This window comes from Helianthus annuus, chromosome 6, assembly GCF_002127325.2.
Source record: "Helianthus annuus cultivar XRQ/B chromosome 6, HanXRQr2.0-SUNRISE, whole genome shotgun sequence".
Taxonomy (NCBI): Eukaryota; Viridiplantae; Streptophyta; class Magnoliopsida; order Asterales; family Asteraceae; genus Helianthus; species Helianthus annuus.
This window is the reverse complement of record NC_035438.2, coordinates 68,801,476-68,816,211: the sequence shown is the minus strand read 5'-3', so window position 1 is coordinate 68,816,211 and position 14,736 is coordinate 68,801,476. Positions and strand designations below refer to the sequence as shown.

The following is a 14,736-nucleotide window of genomic DNA, read 5'->3' as shown; positions in this document are numbered from 1 at the left end:
CTATCATCCATATCCTGGCTCCTGCTATTGAAAATCAAGTGGCCATGGAAATAGAAGAGGATACTGCAGTAATCCCTAGTGAAGAAGCTCAATCTTATTCAGGATCATGGATCCCACCAATCATGAAATACTTGCAAAACGGAGAGATTCCAATGGGAGAAAGTCCTAGAGCTTTCAGGATCAAGGTATCTCAATTTACAATCTTAAATAATGTGCTATATAAACGATCCCTTGCAGGACCATATTTAAGATGTATTGAGGATCCTGAAATTGAAGAAGTGTTGAGAGACTTCCATGAAGGAGATTGTGGAAACCACACTGGGGGCAGGGCATTATTCTCAAGGATCCTTAGAACAGGATACTACTAGCCAACCATGAAAAGGGATGCTGTAGAGTATGCTAAGAAATGTGATCCTTGCCAAAGGCATAGCAATATCCTCCATCAGCCAGCTGAATTTTTACACCCAATACCATCCTCTTGGCCATTCATGAGATGGGGAATGGATATAGTTGGCAAGCTCCCTAAAGCACCTGGTGGAAAAGTATTTATGCTTGCCATGACTGACTATTTTTCCAAGTGGATAGAAGCTGAAGCCTTCGCTCAAGTCAGAGAAAAGGAAGTCATATCCTTCATTAAAAGAAACATTATAACTAGATTTGGCATTCCCTCTGAAATAGTATGTGATAATGGCTCCCAATTCATTGGAAGCAGAACCACTAACTTTTGTGACAGTTGGGGAATCAAGATGATAACATCAACACCAGTTCATCCACAAGCCAATGGTCAAGCAGAATCATCCAACAAGATCATCATCAACAATCTGAAGAAGAAGCTAGGATCCAAGAAAGGAAAATGGGCAGAGGAGTTACCTTATGTGCTATGGGCTGATAGGACAACTCCCAAGAATGCCACCGGTCAAACACCTTTCTCTTTAGTATTTGGGGCAGAAGCAGTGATCCCAACAGAGATGGTGATCCCAACTGCTAGAACAATTGCTCGTGATCCTGAAGAAAATGCTGCAATCCTAGCTCAGGATTTGGATACTATTGAGGAAATCAGGGATCTAGCTAGAATAAGGATGGCAAGCTACCAACAAAGAATGGCTGGTACCTACAACAAAAATGTCAGGATAAGGAAGTTCCAAGTCGGAGATATGGTGTTGAGAAAAGCATTTCAAAATACTATCAATCCTGCTGACGGGAAGCTAGCACCAAAATGGGAAGGTCCCTACTTGATTGAAGCTGAAGCAGGAAAGGGGGCATACAGGTTGCTAACCATGGAAGGAAACTTGTTACCAAGAGCCTGGAATGCTGTTCACTTAAAGAAATATTTCATGTGAACATGATCCTTCCTGCATGTGATCCTTACATTGAAGTATCCTTGAAGGATCCCGGAGATATCGGTGATCCTTACTCTGGTAATATGCTTATCCTAAAACTATTGCATTTTCTTACTTTTTGCCTAAGGATAAGGATCATGTATCCTTCATCCTCTACTCACAAACCATTTGAGTTATGATAGTTCAGGTATCTTCAGCAAATCGTCAAAGATCTCCAAAAGCACCACAGATCCTTGGGTCCAACCCCAGTTATCCTTGGGATTATCCCCAGTTTCCGCCAGCAGCGCACGATGATCCTGATATAGTTCACGTCTTTGGGACCAGTACCCACTTTCGGGGCTGACAACCTCATCGTACTGGCTATATTTAGGATCCTACGTATAATGGTAGACGTACCATACATCCGTTCCTAAGGTTTCTAACGTTTTCACGTTAGCTAAGGTTTTGACATTTTCATGTCACTAAGTTTGGATAGTCGCCAGAAAAGGGCCATACTCTAGTTTACATACGATCCTTTGGGCTTGTCCCCAGTTATCCTATGGGCTTGTCCCCAGTGATCCTCTGGGATCATTCTCAGTTATCCTTTGGGCATGACCCCAGTTACTAATTTATTTCTTACATTGGCTTAGTCCCAAGTTGTGCTTCGTTTTTCAGGATTGTCAAAGGTAAAACACATAAGGACCCTCAATCCTTATTATCCATCAAAATCTTATCCACGATTGTCTCAATTGAAGGTTAGGATCCTAACTTGGATCCTCAGGTATGATCCTTGACTATTTTGATTATATTCATTATCCTAACCGACCCTTATACTTTGACAACCAAACCTATGATCCTTGAACTAAAATACTTTGAATATTTTCACTATCAGGATATTTGATCTAGGATCATATCCTAAATTTATTAAATATATTTTCAACTCTTGCCACTTTAACAAATATACTACAAAAACAACTGAGAAACAAGAATATAAGGATAACAACACGAGATAAGCCAGAAAAGGTAAAGTTATATTATTAAACAAAAGGATCATTAACCCTTTCAAGAAAGTTGTCAAAATTGCCAACCCACATTTCTACCAGCAAAACGTGGCCCGTCCACATGGGTTGGCAAAGGGTGTCCATTGTCTATGCGGTCTTAGCATTTTACAGGAAATTAAAAGCAGCAGGATCACAAAGGCTTCATCCCCCAAACAGAGGATCCCTCCACCTTTTGTGATCCTACCTATTGTTCAAAGGATCCAGGATCCTTAACCCTAAAGACTATTGTTCGAAGATTACAGACCATAATTGTTTCAAACACCACTATCAAAATTTAAAAAATTGGGCTCCGGCTATGTCTAGAAGTTTCCATCATTGCCCAATCTTGCAGCTCAAACCTTCGCCGCACCATCACCACCAGCTCCACTTGCCTCCCCCTGATCCTTACCGGCATCTCCACCTTCAAGCATAGGGATATCCTCAACATCATCGTCATCCTCTAACTCTGCTAGCCTTGCCTTCCAGCCTTCAATATCCCATGTGCTCTTATCAAAGGAAGGATCCTGAGCCTCCGTGGCCATCTGCAATTGTATCTTGTACATAGCTATCGCGGCAGAGACTTTAGCGTCCTGAGTGATGTCACGCTTCTCATAATCGAACTTGATCAATGCTTTGACAGCCTCATCCTTAACAGCCCGGATCTCCTTCTCAAGATCAGTGATCTTGAGATCCTTCAGCACACCCATTTGATGAAGGTCGGCAATATGGCGATCCTGATCTTCAACGTGGCTAACATAAGATTCTATTTCAGTAAGTTTCTGCAAAAACAACAGGATATAACGTCAGACACGGATGATCCTAAAAAACCATCAGGATAACCAACAGGGGCAGTGATCCTAACCTCGTTGACAGAATCAAGAAACTGCTGGCGAATCAGGGGAAATCCTTGGAGATCCTCAGAAACTTTCCTCTTCTTTCCCTTACCCCTAATGGGTAATTTAGGGGCTGAAGCAGAAGGACTAGCAACAGAAGTCTTCTTCTTCGAAGACGTGACCTTGGCAAGATCATCAATCCCAAACAAGGAGGCAGATTTGGCAGACTTAGCGGATTTCCCAGCACCTACACAATCAAAACAAGATAAGTCTCCTAACTAATTTAATATTTTTTGCCTAGAACTTACTTTTTGGTGAGGATACTTACTTGACATTGTGGCAGACGCGGAGGATACTTCTTGTGAATCTCGGATGGTGACTTGAAAACTTCTGACCTCAGGATTAAGCCTTTTAAAAGCTAAAACTCTTTCTCTTGCAGCAGGGGTTAACTTGAGATGAGCGATGGAAATAGCTGCAAAGGAAAAAAGACATTAGTGATCCTCATCAAATGAGACAGGACTGATTGTGATCCTTCGAGGATCCTCTACCCTACCATGAGTGGCCCACTCCTTGGGCAAATCATTCCCATTAGGGAGGGAATCCCTTCTCACGAAGAAGAAACGACGCTTCCAATTTGTGTCATTTTTGGTAACTTTCAAAACAGGATGATCCTCCCCGTCCTTCCGTTTCAACAAATATCGATGAGAACCAAACGTGGTAAGATCATAAAGTGCGGCCAGCTCTGCCATCCCTAAATCAATCCCCTCCTGCTCGATGATCCTTTCGAAGGTATACAGAACCCTCCAGATCATCGGCATGGCTTGGATGTAAGAGATGCCGGTTAAAGAAAAGAAGGATTGGGTGAAGGATGGAAAAGGATATGAATACCCTATGGTGAATGGAGTAGCAGGAAAAGCCACCCAGGTATCCGAAACAGAGTCACTCAGAGCGGTAGGTGTGAAGGACTTGAAAACAGCATTCGCCGGAAAACAATGACGAATTCTGTCTATGTGAACATCAGTAAAGCAACACCTCTCCGTAGGAGAATCCTTGATAATCCCATGGCTTTTTAAGGGACTATCCTTCTTGGGATCCTTGTGTGGAGAATTCCGGAGCAACATGTTTGTGACGGGATGGAAACAGCGTAGAAGCAGAAAACAGAGCAAAGAGAAGAGAAAGAGAGAAAGAGAAGGATACCTGATCAATCTTCGGTGCAGAATATAAAGGGAGTGTATCTTGAATTTAAATACAAACTGATCCTCACCCTATCTCCTATTTATAATCATGATCTGCAGGGATTGTCACATCTGTGACGTAACAATCGCAACGGCTAGTCCGGGTGTAACGGCTAGTTTCTTGGAGTCGCCCGTTAGAGATAAGATCAAAACAAAATATAACTCGTCTATTTACAACTAACTCCTTATATTTTGGGGGCAATTGTTAGGGCTGGATTTTCATTATAGGTGATCCTTATACGTGATCCTAACCAGTGATCCTTGTTTCTTTGGCAGACAGTGATCCTCAGCAGGACTTCAGGATCAGGATCATGGGACATTATAGTGATCCTCATACTAACGGCCACTTCCACTTAATACCATATTGTTTTGCAGGAACATCTAGCAGGATACGCTCTAGGCATCATGGTCCAGGGACGCGTCTTCACAATTATGGCAAGAGCTTAATTGAAGATAGACGTTGCACAGGATATGGAAACTAGGCTTGATTTATGGGCGGCTATTTAGGCTAGATTGTATCTCATTTCTAAAGGGGTAATGAGCTGAATATTAGTTTAGCTACCTAAAATAGGTCACCTACACATGTATAAATACCACTTCTTCATCATTTGGAAGGGGACACACGACATACAACGCAACTCTCGCACACTTAGACACCAAAAGCAATAGTGATCCTTGTACTCAGCTCATTATCATCCAAAGTTGTAATCATATTTTTGTTATATTGAAGTTGGTGATCGGTAGTTGCCATCACCCGAGGTTTTTTATGCCGGAGATCATTCATTGATCAAGGGCTTTTTCCTCGTATAAATCATTGTGTCTTTGCACCTTTATCACAGAAGTGATCCTTTACTTTCATAATTAACCAAGCATCATACCCCGTTTTCATAAAGTTTGGTTACATTATCCTTGTGTGATTTTTTGACCAAAACACTCATCTACTGTGACTTCTGCAAAATATCTGGACACAAGGAAGAAGACTGCAGGAAGAAACCTAACAACAGGATATGTTAAAACTGTGGAGAACAAGGCCACATCAAGCCAAACTATCCAAAACTAGCTCTAGCCATGAAAAACAAGAACACTAAAAATGCTAGGGCATTTGTTCTGACAGTAGAAGAAGCTAAGATGATTTTGGACGTGATAGCCGATACGTTTTTAGTTAATGATGTTTTGGCTAAAGTATTATTTGACTCTGGTGCGAACCAAAGTTTTATTAATACTTCATTTTGCAAACTTCTTAATCAACTGTTAACTAAACTCCCACAAGAATGCCTAGTAGAGACAGCAAATGGAGAAACCATTAAGATTTCTGAAATCTTGTAGGGAGCAAGAATAGAATTTTTAAATCAAAAGTTTATTGCAAACCTCTATCCAATGAATCTGGCAGGATTTGATGTTGTATTAGGAATGGATTGGTTAATAGCCCATAAAGCCAGTATTCTATGTGATCAAAAGTCAATCCAAGTAAATTCACCAAGGGGTGAAAAGATCACAATTAAAGGAGATAAGCCGTCTAGATCCACGAAATTCATCTCTATGATGAAAACAGCAAGTTATATAAGAAAAGGATCATTAGTGTATTTGATTTCCATAATCACTAACACTAAAGGAAAAGAACTAAAAGGTATTCCTGTAGTATCCCAGTTTTCAGATGTGTTTCCAGAAGAATTACAAGGACTACCACCAGACAGGGAAGTTGAATTTAGAATCCACCTGCTACCAGGAACAGCACCAATTGCCAAAGCACCCTATCGTTTGGCACCCGCAGAAATGCAGGAATTAAAGAAACAGTTAGATGAATTTTTGGAGAAAAGATTTATACAACCAAGTTCATCGCCATGGGGAGCACCGATTTTATTTGTTAAAAAGAAAGAGGATCAATACGTATGTGCATTGACTACCGCGAATTGAACAAGGTCACGATTAAAAATTGGTATCCATTACCAAGAATTGATGATCTGTTCGATCAATTACAAGGAGCTCGATTTTTCTCCAAAATCGATTTACGGTCAGGATATCATCAATTAAAGGTATAGGAAGAGGACATTCCTAAGACCCCATTTAGAACAAGGTATGGCCATTATGAATTTACTGTCATGTCATTTGGTTTAACCAATGCCCCAGCTGCATTTATGGACATGATGAACCGAATATGTAAGCTATATTTGGATAAATTCATAATTGTCTTTATAGATGATATTCTCATTTACTCTAAGAGTAAAGAGGAACATGCAAAGCATTTGCACGCACTTCTAAGTTTATTGAGAAAAAGAAATGTTTTATGCGAAGTTTTCAAAGTGCGAGTTTTGGTTAGAACAGGTACAGTTTCTTGGACACATAGTTAATCATGAAGGAATTCATGTGGATCCCACCAAGATCGAGGCGATTACCAAATGGAAAACTCTTGAATCACCAACTGAGGTTAGAAGTTTCTTAGGATTGGCCGGTTGTTATAGAAGATCTATTCGAGATTTTTCTAGAATAGCCATTCCCTTAACTAAGCTAACCTGTAAATCTGTTAAGTTTGAATGGGGACCAAAACAAGAAGAAGCCTTTAGAATTCTTAAGCTAAGGTTAACCAATGCACCCATACTAGCGTTACTTGAAGGAACGGAAGACTTTGTAGTCTATTGTGAAGCTTCTAAGTTAGGTTATGGATGTGTATTGATGCAATGTCAAAATGTTATAGCCTATGCATCTAGACAACTTAAGAATCATGAGGAGAATTATCCAACCCATGATTTGGAATTAGGAGCCATAATTTTTTGCCCTTAAGATTTGGAGACATTACCTTTACGGCCGTAAGTTTACCATTTTCACCGACCATAAGAGTCTAAGATATGTCTTCGAGCAAAAGGAGTTGAATATGAGACAAAGACGTTGGATGGAGATTCTTAGTGATTATGATTGTAATATCCAGTATCATGCAGGAAAGGCTAATGTGGTAGCTGATGCTTTAAGTCGAAAGTATCATGAAAAGCCAAAAAGAGTGTGTTCTCTTAAATTAAATCTACAAGTAGATTTAATTGAACAGATTAGAGAAGCACAAGAATCAGTAATCAAGGATGATACTGAAAAATTAAAAGGAATGATTAAGGAATTAGAACAAGGAACATATGGAATTTGGAGATTCCATAAGAAAAGAATGTGGATACCTAAACTAGGAAACCTACGCCACCGTATATTAGAAGAAGCCCATAAGTCTAAGTATACGATACATCCTGGAAATGATAAGATGTATCAGGATTTAAGAAAGAATTTTTGGTGGATAGAAATGAAAAAGGATATAGCATCTTATGTTTCTAAATGTCTAACTTATTCACAAGTTAAAGCTGAACATCAGAAACCCTCAGGTTTATTGCAGCAGTTGGAAATGCCAGTGTGGAAATGGGAATTGATAACAATGGATTTTGTTACCAAATTACCCAAAACAAGAAAAGGTAATGATATAATCTGGGTGATTGTAGATAGGCTAACTAAGTCAGCTCATTTCTTACCAATGAAGGAAACCTACAGTATGGAACAATTAGCTAAGCTGTATGTAAATGAAATAGTTTCATTACATGGAATTCCTTTATCAATTGTTTCTGATAGAGATAGCCGTTTTATTTCTCATTTTTGGACAAGTTTCCAAATAGCCATGGGAACCAAGCTAAATCAAAGCACAGCTTATCATCCTCAAACGTACTAACAAAGCGAAAGGACAATTTAGACAATGGAGGATATGCTTAGAGCTTGTGTAATTGATTTCTGAGGTAATTGGGATGACCACTTACCATTAATAGATTTTTCTTATAATAACAGTTATCACACAAGTATCAATGTTGCACCATTCGAAGCACTTTACGGACGAAAATGCCGAACCCTAATCTGTTTGGCAGAAATTGGGGAAAAGCAACTATCTGGACCTGAGATAGTGTTGGACTCTGTATGCCCAAGACATATATTAAATTGATGTGGCTAGTACGTTATGATCAAACTCGAGTCATACCCAAATACAAGCTAGACAAACACTTATAATATTTATTTGTGATATGATCAAACAAATAAATATTAACACTTAGAATATTTAGAAATTAGTTTTCTAAATAATTGCGCTTGACAAACTAATAAATTATATGGATAATTTATTTTTGAGAGAATATTTTATTTTGTTATTTAACGGGTTAAATAACAATATAAAAACTTGTGAGATATTGTATAAGTCTTATAACATATTTTATAAAAGTTATAAAATATAAAACAAGACTTTTTTTTGGAAGGTATAAAACAAGACTTAATTTGTTATAAAAGAAATTTGTTTTTTTTATAAAAAAATCCCAGAAGTGGGCCGCCCCCTTCTCTTACCAAGACCTTTTTGGTCCAATGATAAAGCACGCAATTTTGTCATGTTAGATGGATCTTGATTGGGCAAATGGGGTGGCATTTTCTCTCACTGATACGTGGTCGAAAACCGGTGATCGTTTGTGCTTAAGTTGATGTTTTTACGTAGCTTTTAATCTTGAATAGCCTACTTTTAATGGGATTTGTGTTTCACAGGTCTAAAAGAGTTTAAGGAGCTAATCGGGAGCTAAACAGAGCACCGGGACGCGAATCGGATCAACCGGGGATGTCAAATGAACAAAACCGGGTTAATCAAGAAGATTGGATGTGTTTTGTGGAATTTTAATGGATTTAAAATGAAGATATTGTAAGATGGCGTGATAGAGGGCTGAATTACGAGTACGTGGGTGAAAACGGTGAGTAAAACGGAGTTATAACGAAGAAGTTATGAAGAAAACAGTTTCGGACGAAACTGGCAAAACTAGCCAGCGTCGGCGACGCCCTCTGGATTGTTCCGTCGGCCAGAAACCTCCGTAAACAGCTAATTAAGCCATCGGGCGAAATTGGGACTTCCAGGGGCCGTCGGGGACGGCCCTTACTTTCTTGCTTCGTGAAAAACTAGATTTTTGAGTTGGGGACGAGTTATAACATCAATTTTGACCAAGAAACGGGAGTTACACTTTATTTTGAAGTTAGAAACACCTCTTGGAGCCAAGATACACCACCAATTCATCCTCTAATCCATCCATTCGATTGACAATCATCCGAATCAAAGATCATCATCATCATCCATCTCACGAATCAATCATCCACAAACCCTAATCCTTCTACCATCATCATCATTCACCAAAACCCTACTCATACACCATTCCTCCATCCTTCAAGCTTCAAGATGATCTCCATCAAGTTCCACACATCAGGTGATCAAGCTTCTTCAACCATGAGCGGCTAATCATCTCGGTTTCACCCCGGAGTAGGTAGTTGTTTAATTTAGGGTTTCGAATTGTTTATTGCTTCAACTTTGTGACAAATTGTGCTGATTTTTGATACCATTGATAATAGTGTTACATTTGTTGCGAATTCGTAAATTGTCGAACGATGTTAAAAGTTATGACTTTACGAAATGGTTATATGTAATTGTGCATTATCGTGGTTAGGTTTTACTTGTGTTGATTACAAAGTGTATTCTTGTCCGTTCTTCGGGACGTTGATAGTTATTAGCACCTAAGTCACAGTACACTAAATCCGCTAATCATATGCAATTGAGTTGAATCTAAAAACGTGTAGAGACCCTAGGTTGGCAATTACCGAAACCGGGTGTGAATCCTTTTTCTTATTATTGTTTATTAATCAATCTTTCTTGCAATCATTAATCTTAATTGTTAATCAATTTCAGTAGTTACTTTACAATTTTTCAATCAAACAAAAATACAAAAATACTTTAGCAAGCTTCATAATTTGTGTCACTTTTGAGAATTCAATCGAATTCATTCACAAACCACATACTCTTCGTGGTTCGACCCCTTGGTACCACTAGCTATTTGTTAAGGGTAAATAGGGCTTATAAATATTATCTTTGACCGGAGCGCGACACTCCGATCACTCACCTTCTTTAAGACAATTTTGTATGAAAAATCAAATGAGATGAACTTGAATGAATGACCAAAAACTCTCTCTAGATTTTCGGTTATGGGGTATTTAATTCAAGGGTTTCAAGTTCAATTTTTCAAGTGTAAGACTTGTTAAAAGATTCTCTAATTTTCGGCCAACACGTGGTTGATCAAGAAGGTTTTTTCAGGTTTGTTTTTCAAGTGCCAGAACTCCATATTTTCTCTCTAAGATTTTCGGCCATGGGTTGTTGATTATGAGGGATTTTTCAAGTGAGTTCATGAGTGTATAAATCCTAACTAAATCAAAGTGTTTGTTGGAAGGCTTGGGGTATACAAGCTTGAGGTCTTCTACACTTGAAGGCAACCATTCAAGAAGCATCATCATCTTCATATCCTTTACTCCTTGGAAGGTAGTTTTCTAAATACCCTATGGTTGTGTTTTATTTTTGATAGCATGCATGTTCGTATATGGATCCGGGATTGGGTTTTACATATAAAATGGGGTTTATATCTTGAAAGTAAACATGTTTTAAATTATAATTTCCGCTGCGTTTTTATTTTATTTTATAAGGATAAAATACTTTGATAAACACGTGAAAAACCCAACAATGGCATCTAGAGCCGCTTATATGAGTGCATGCTTCATAGGATGTGAAATTTTCGGTTTTCGGGTTTGGTTAAACCCTATGGCCGAAATTTTTCATCATGGTTCTCCTTTTGTTTTTCAAGATTATTTTCATACATGCGTAAAAGTATCTTGAAAAATTATGTCATTTGGATGATTTGTTTGTTTGGACAAAAACCCACTTTTTCGGTTTTTATCATTCTTGGCCGAAAAGTAGGTTGTAAAAAGGAAACCATTTTTGCTGCTTGAATTTTATATATGTGGATATATATCTACAATGCAAGAGGGTTTGAAGATGATGAATTTGGTTATCAAAATGCCAACTATGTAGGGGATGATGACTACGGGTATGGGAATAGAAGAAATGACGGTTACGAAAATAACCGCCAACCACGAAACAATTACCAACGGAATCGGAATGATGGGTTTTACAACAACAACAACAACAACAATGCTAACCCTAACCGGCTTCCTCGTTTCGTGGGAGGGGGTAACCAAAGGGGTAACCAAGGTGGAAATCGAAGAGATGATTGAAGAGGTGATAGGGGGTGATCGAAAAGACAACCGAAGACCAGTTGATCAAGAAGTTAACGGTCCGCATCATCGTCAACAACCTCCACGGGGAGTGAATGACCGTTTTAGGCCGGTGGTCACCGAGAATGATTCACCAATTGTTTGTGAAAGAAGGATGTTTGATTGTAAACCTCATTACATCAATATACTTCCCTACTTCAATGGGAGGTCTAATGATGAGCCGTACACGCACTTGGCGGAGTTTTCATCCATTTGTAACACTATCGGGGGGCACAATTTCGCATTAGAGGAAGTCAAGCTTCGACTATTTCAATTCTCATTAAAGGACAAAGCGAAGGAATGGTTCCTTACACTTCTGGCAAATAGTATTCGAACATGGGGAGAAATGCAACAAGCCTTTCTTGATGAATACTATTCGATGGCGAAGACCGATGATGCTCGTGATGAAATTAGGTCTTTTCGCCAGCTATCGGGCGAGCCGTTGCATGAAGCATTCACAAGATTTAAGGAGTTGATGCGAAAGTGCCCACATCATCAAATAGAGAAGTGGGAGTTAGTCAAGTGTTTTGTACGGGGTTTAGACAACAATACTTGGAACTGCCTTGAATCAACGAGCAACGGGACTCTCTTGAGCAATCATGAAGATGATGATTGGGAGTTTTTGGAGCGGATGAGCAAACGGTCAAAAGAGAAGGAATCGGCCGATAGAGCTAAGAAACATCCCATTTCCCGGTCCCTTCCCGATCTTGATTCTAAGGATCAAATTTCTACCTTAGAGCGGGAAATGGCTCGTATGAAGAAGAAGGAAGTGAATGCGGTTCAATTCGCAGTATGTGAGGAGTGTGGAGATATAGGCCATAGAACCGAGCAATGTCCAACGGGGACGAGTGATTACACCGAGGAGGTAAACCAAATGTATGGGGATCGAAAGCAATATGACATGAACTCCAACACTTACCATCCGGGTTTGAGAAATCACCCTAACTTCCTGTATGGTAATTCTTCGAATCAAATGAACCCGAATTTTCAATCAGGTAATCAAGGTGGTCAAGGTGGGTCCTCGTATAACAATCGTCAAGGTGGTAACCAAGGGGGTTACCAAAGGAATTACAATCAAGGGGGTAACCAAGGGTATCAAAACCGAGAAAGCAATTATCAACGCGGTTACAACCAAAGTGGAAACGGGGGTAATGCTTCTAACTCTCAAGGTGACGACTCGTTCAATTCTAAAATGGATGCTCTCATGAATGCTATGAGTACCCTTACAACCGAAGTGCGGAAAGAGTTTGAAGTACGGGATAAATCCCACAAGGCATTGGAAAAGCAAGTTGGTCAACTTGCGGAAGAAATGGCCCAGATTCGTGGAAGTGGAGGAAGACTTCCAAACGACACCGCAATGAACCCGAAGCATCAAAGCTCAAGCACGGGCAATGTGAGGAATGTACACATTAGCGCGATAAGTCTTCTTTCGAATGATGAAGTTTATAGTAGTGTTGAAAGCATTCTACCACCACAATGCGTTGATGGTGTAGTGGGAAATATAAGAGATGAGCCGGAAGGTAAAAACGAACAAGAAACGATTTCACAAACTAAAACTGAAAATGTAATTAAAAAGTCTTTTTGTGAAAATTGTTTAAATGAACTTAAACCGATTAATGCATCAAAATTTGAAGAACGGTACCCACCAAAGGACGAGAGGTGGGAAAATTTTAAACAAGCAAAAATTAACTTTACTGCTACTAGATGACATTAAAAAGTTTCCGGCTCATGTGGAATGCTTAAAGGAGTTAAGCATCGAAAAACGGCACAACAAATTACCCGAACCGGTTGATTTGATATCTCATGTTAGTGCCATTTTATCGAGTGCCCTTCCTCAAAAAGCTCAAGACCCATGAGATCCTCTTATTTCAATTCAAATTGGAACATTCAAAATAGAGAGGGCACTCCTGGATCTTGGAGCTTGTGTGAGCATTTTACCAGGGAGTTTGTATGACCAATACGACTTTGGTCCGTTGAAAAAATTTGATACTCCTGTGGTATTGGCCGATCAGACCCCCACGCATCCGAGGGGGATGGTGGAGGATGTAATCGTTAAGGTGGATGATTGCTACTACCCAGTTGACTTTTTGGTAGTAGACTATGTTGGGTGTGTTGAGGACACCCAACCGGTAGTTATCTTGGGTAGACCGTTCCTGGCAACTGCTAATGTCATAATAAATTGTGCAACGGGAACGGTAAGCATGAAGTTTGGGGACCGGGAATTAAATTTAAATGTTTTTCCAAATTTTACTAACCCAATCGGTGAGGATAAGTGTCCTAAAAAGGTCATGAATCCAAACAAAAAGGTGTGTGCTATGGTTGGTAGGTGTGGAGAAACAAAGAAGAAGATGGTCAAGAAGAAGAAAGCAAAGAAGTCACCTCTAGAAAAGAAAAAGGAAAAGGAGGTGAGGAAGTTTGGACCGTTTGGCAACAAATGGTACGAATCACCGGTGGGTGATTTTGAGGAGCTCGTGGACGGCAAGCATGCCATTCGACCACCTTGAGGTGGTAAGTCAATTGTTGTATATTTTATTTCGCATTTCGTTTTAGTTGTTATCCGTAGTTTAGTTAGTATTGTTGTTGTTGTATAATTTTGTTATTTCGGTTTAGTAGTTAAACGAACGTTGTGGGTGTGTTCCCTATATAACCCTCACGAGACCTACTCGTCCTCCCGAGCTATCGGGTGGTTTAAAAGGGCTTGTTGCATAAGCTAAATGCAACCGTGATTCCTACGTAAGTGAGTTAGGTTTGTTATTGTTGTAAATTATTTTCCACATAAATCAAAGTGAAATAACGTATAGCTTGGTAATTTTTTTTTCATAAAAGTGGTAGAACTAGGTAACTAACAAATTTTGATGGTTGTAGAAGCATGCTTTTACACAAGGGTTAAGATTTGTAGGTACATTGGGTTCGTGGGATAACCGCTTTCATGAAGAGAAGAGGAGCACACGAGGAATGAGCTCAAAAATCAGGTGCATACGTTTCTTTTTACTTTTGATTTTTAGTTAGCAAATAAGTGGATTGTAAATTGTATATTATTTTTCCGGGGTGAAATGTTTGGGAAGTTAGTCGTGTCACATCCCTTGTGTGTTTCAAAAACTCTAGTTCTTACACATTGAGGACAATGTTTACCTTAAGTGTGGGGATGGGGGAGTAGTAAAAGTTTTCAATTTTG

At 39.3% G+C, this 14,736-nt stretch overlaps 1 protein-coding gene across 1 annotated transcript; it reads left to right on the top strand.

Moving 5' to 3' along the window:
• The first annotated feature begins 11,514 nt into the window (after positions 1-11,514).
• LOC118479576 lies at positions 11,515-13,417 on the top strand. Its single transcript, XM_035974174.1, has 3 exons — positions 11,515-12,437; positions 12,699-13,081; positions 13,266-13,417. Exons 1-3 carry the CDS (start codon positions 11,515-11,517, stop codon positions 13,415-13,417), a joined length of 1,458 nt encoding a protein of 485 aa, XP_035830067.1.
• Positions 13,418-14,736: the final 1,319 nt, after the last annotated feature.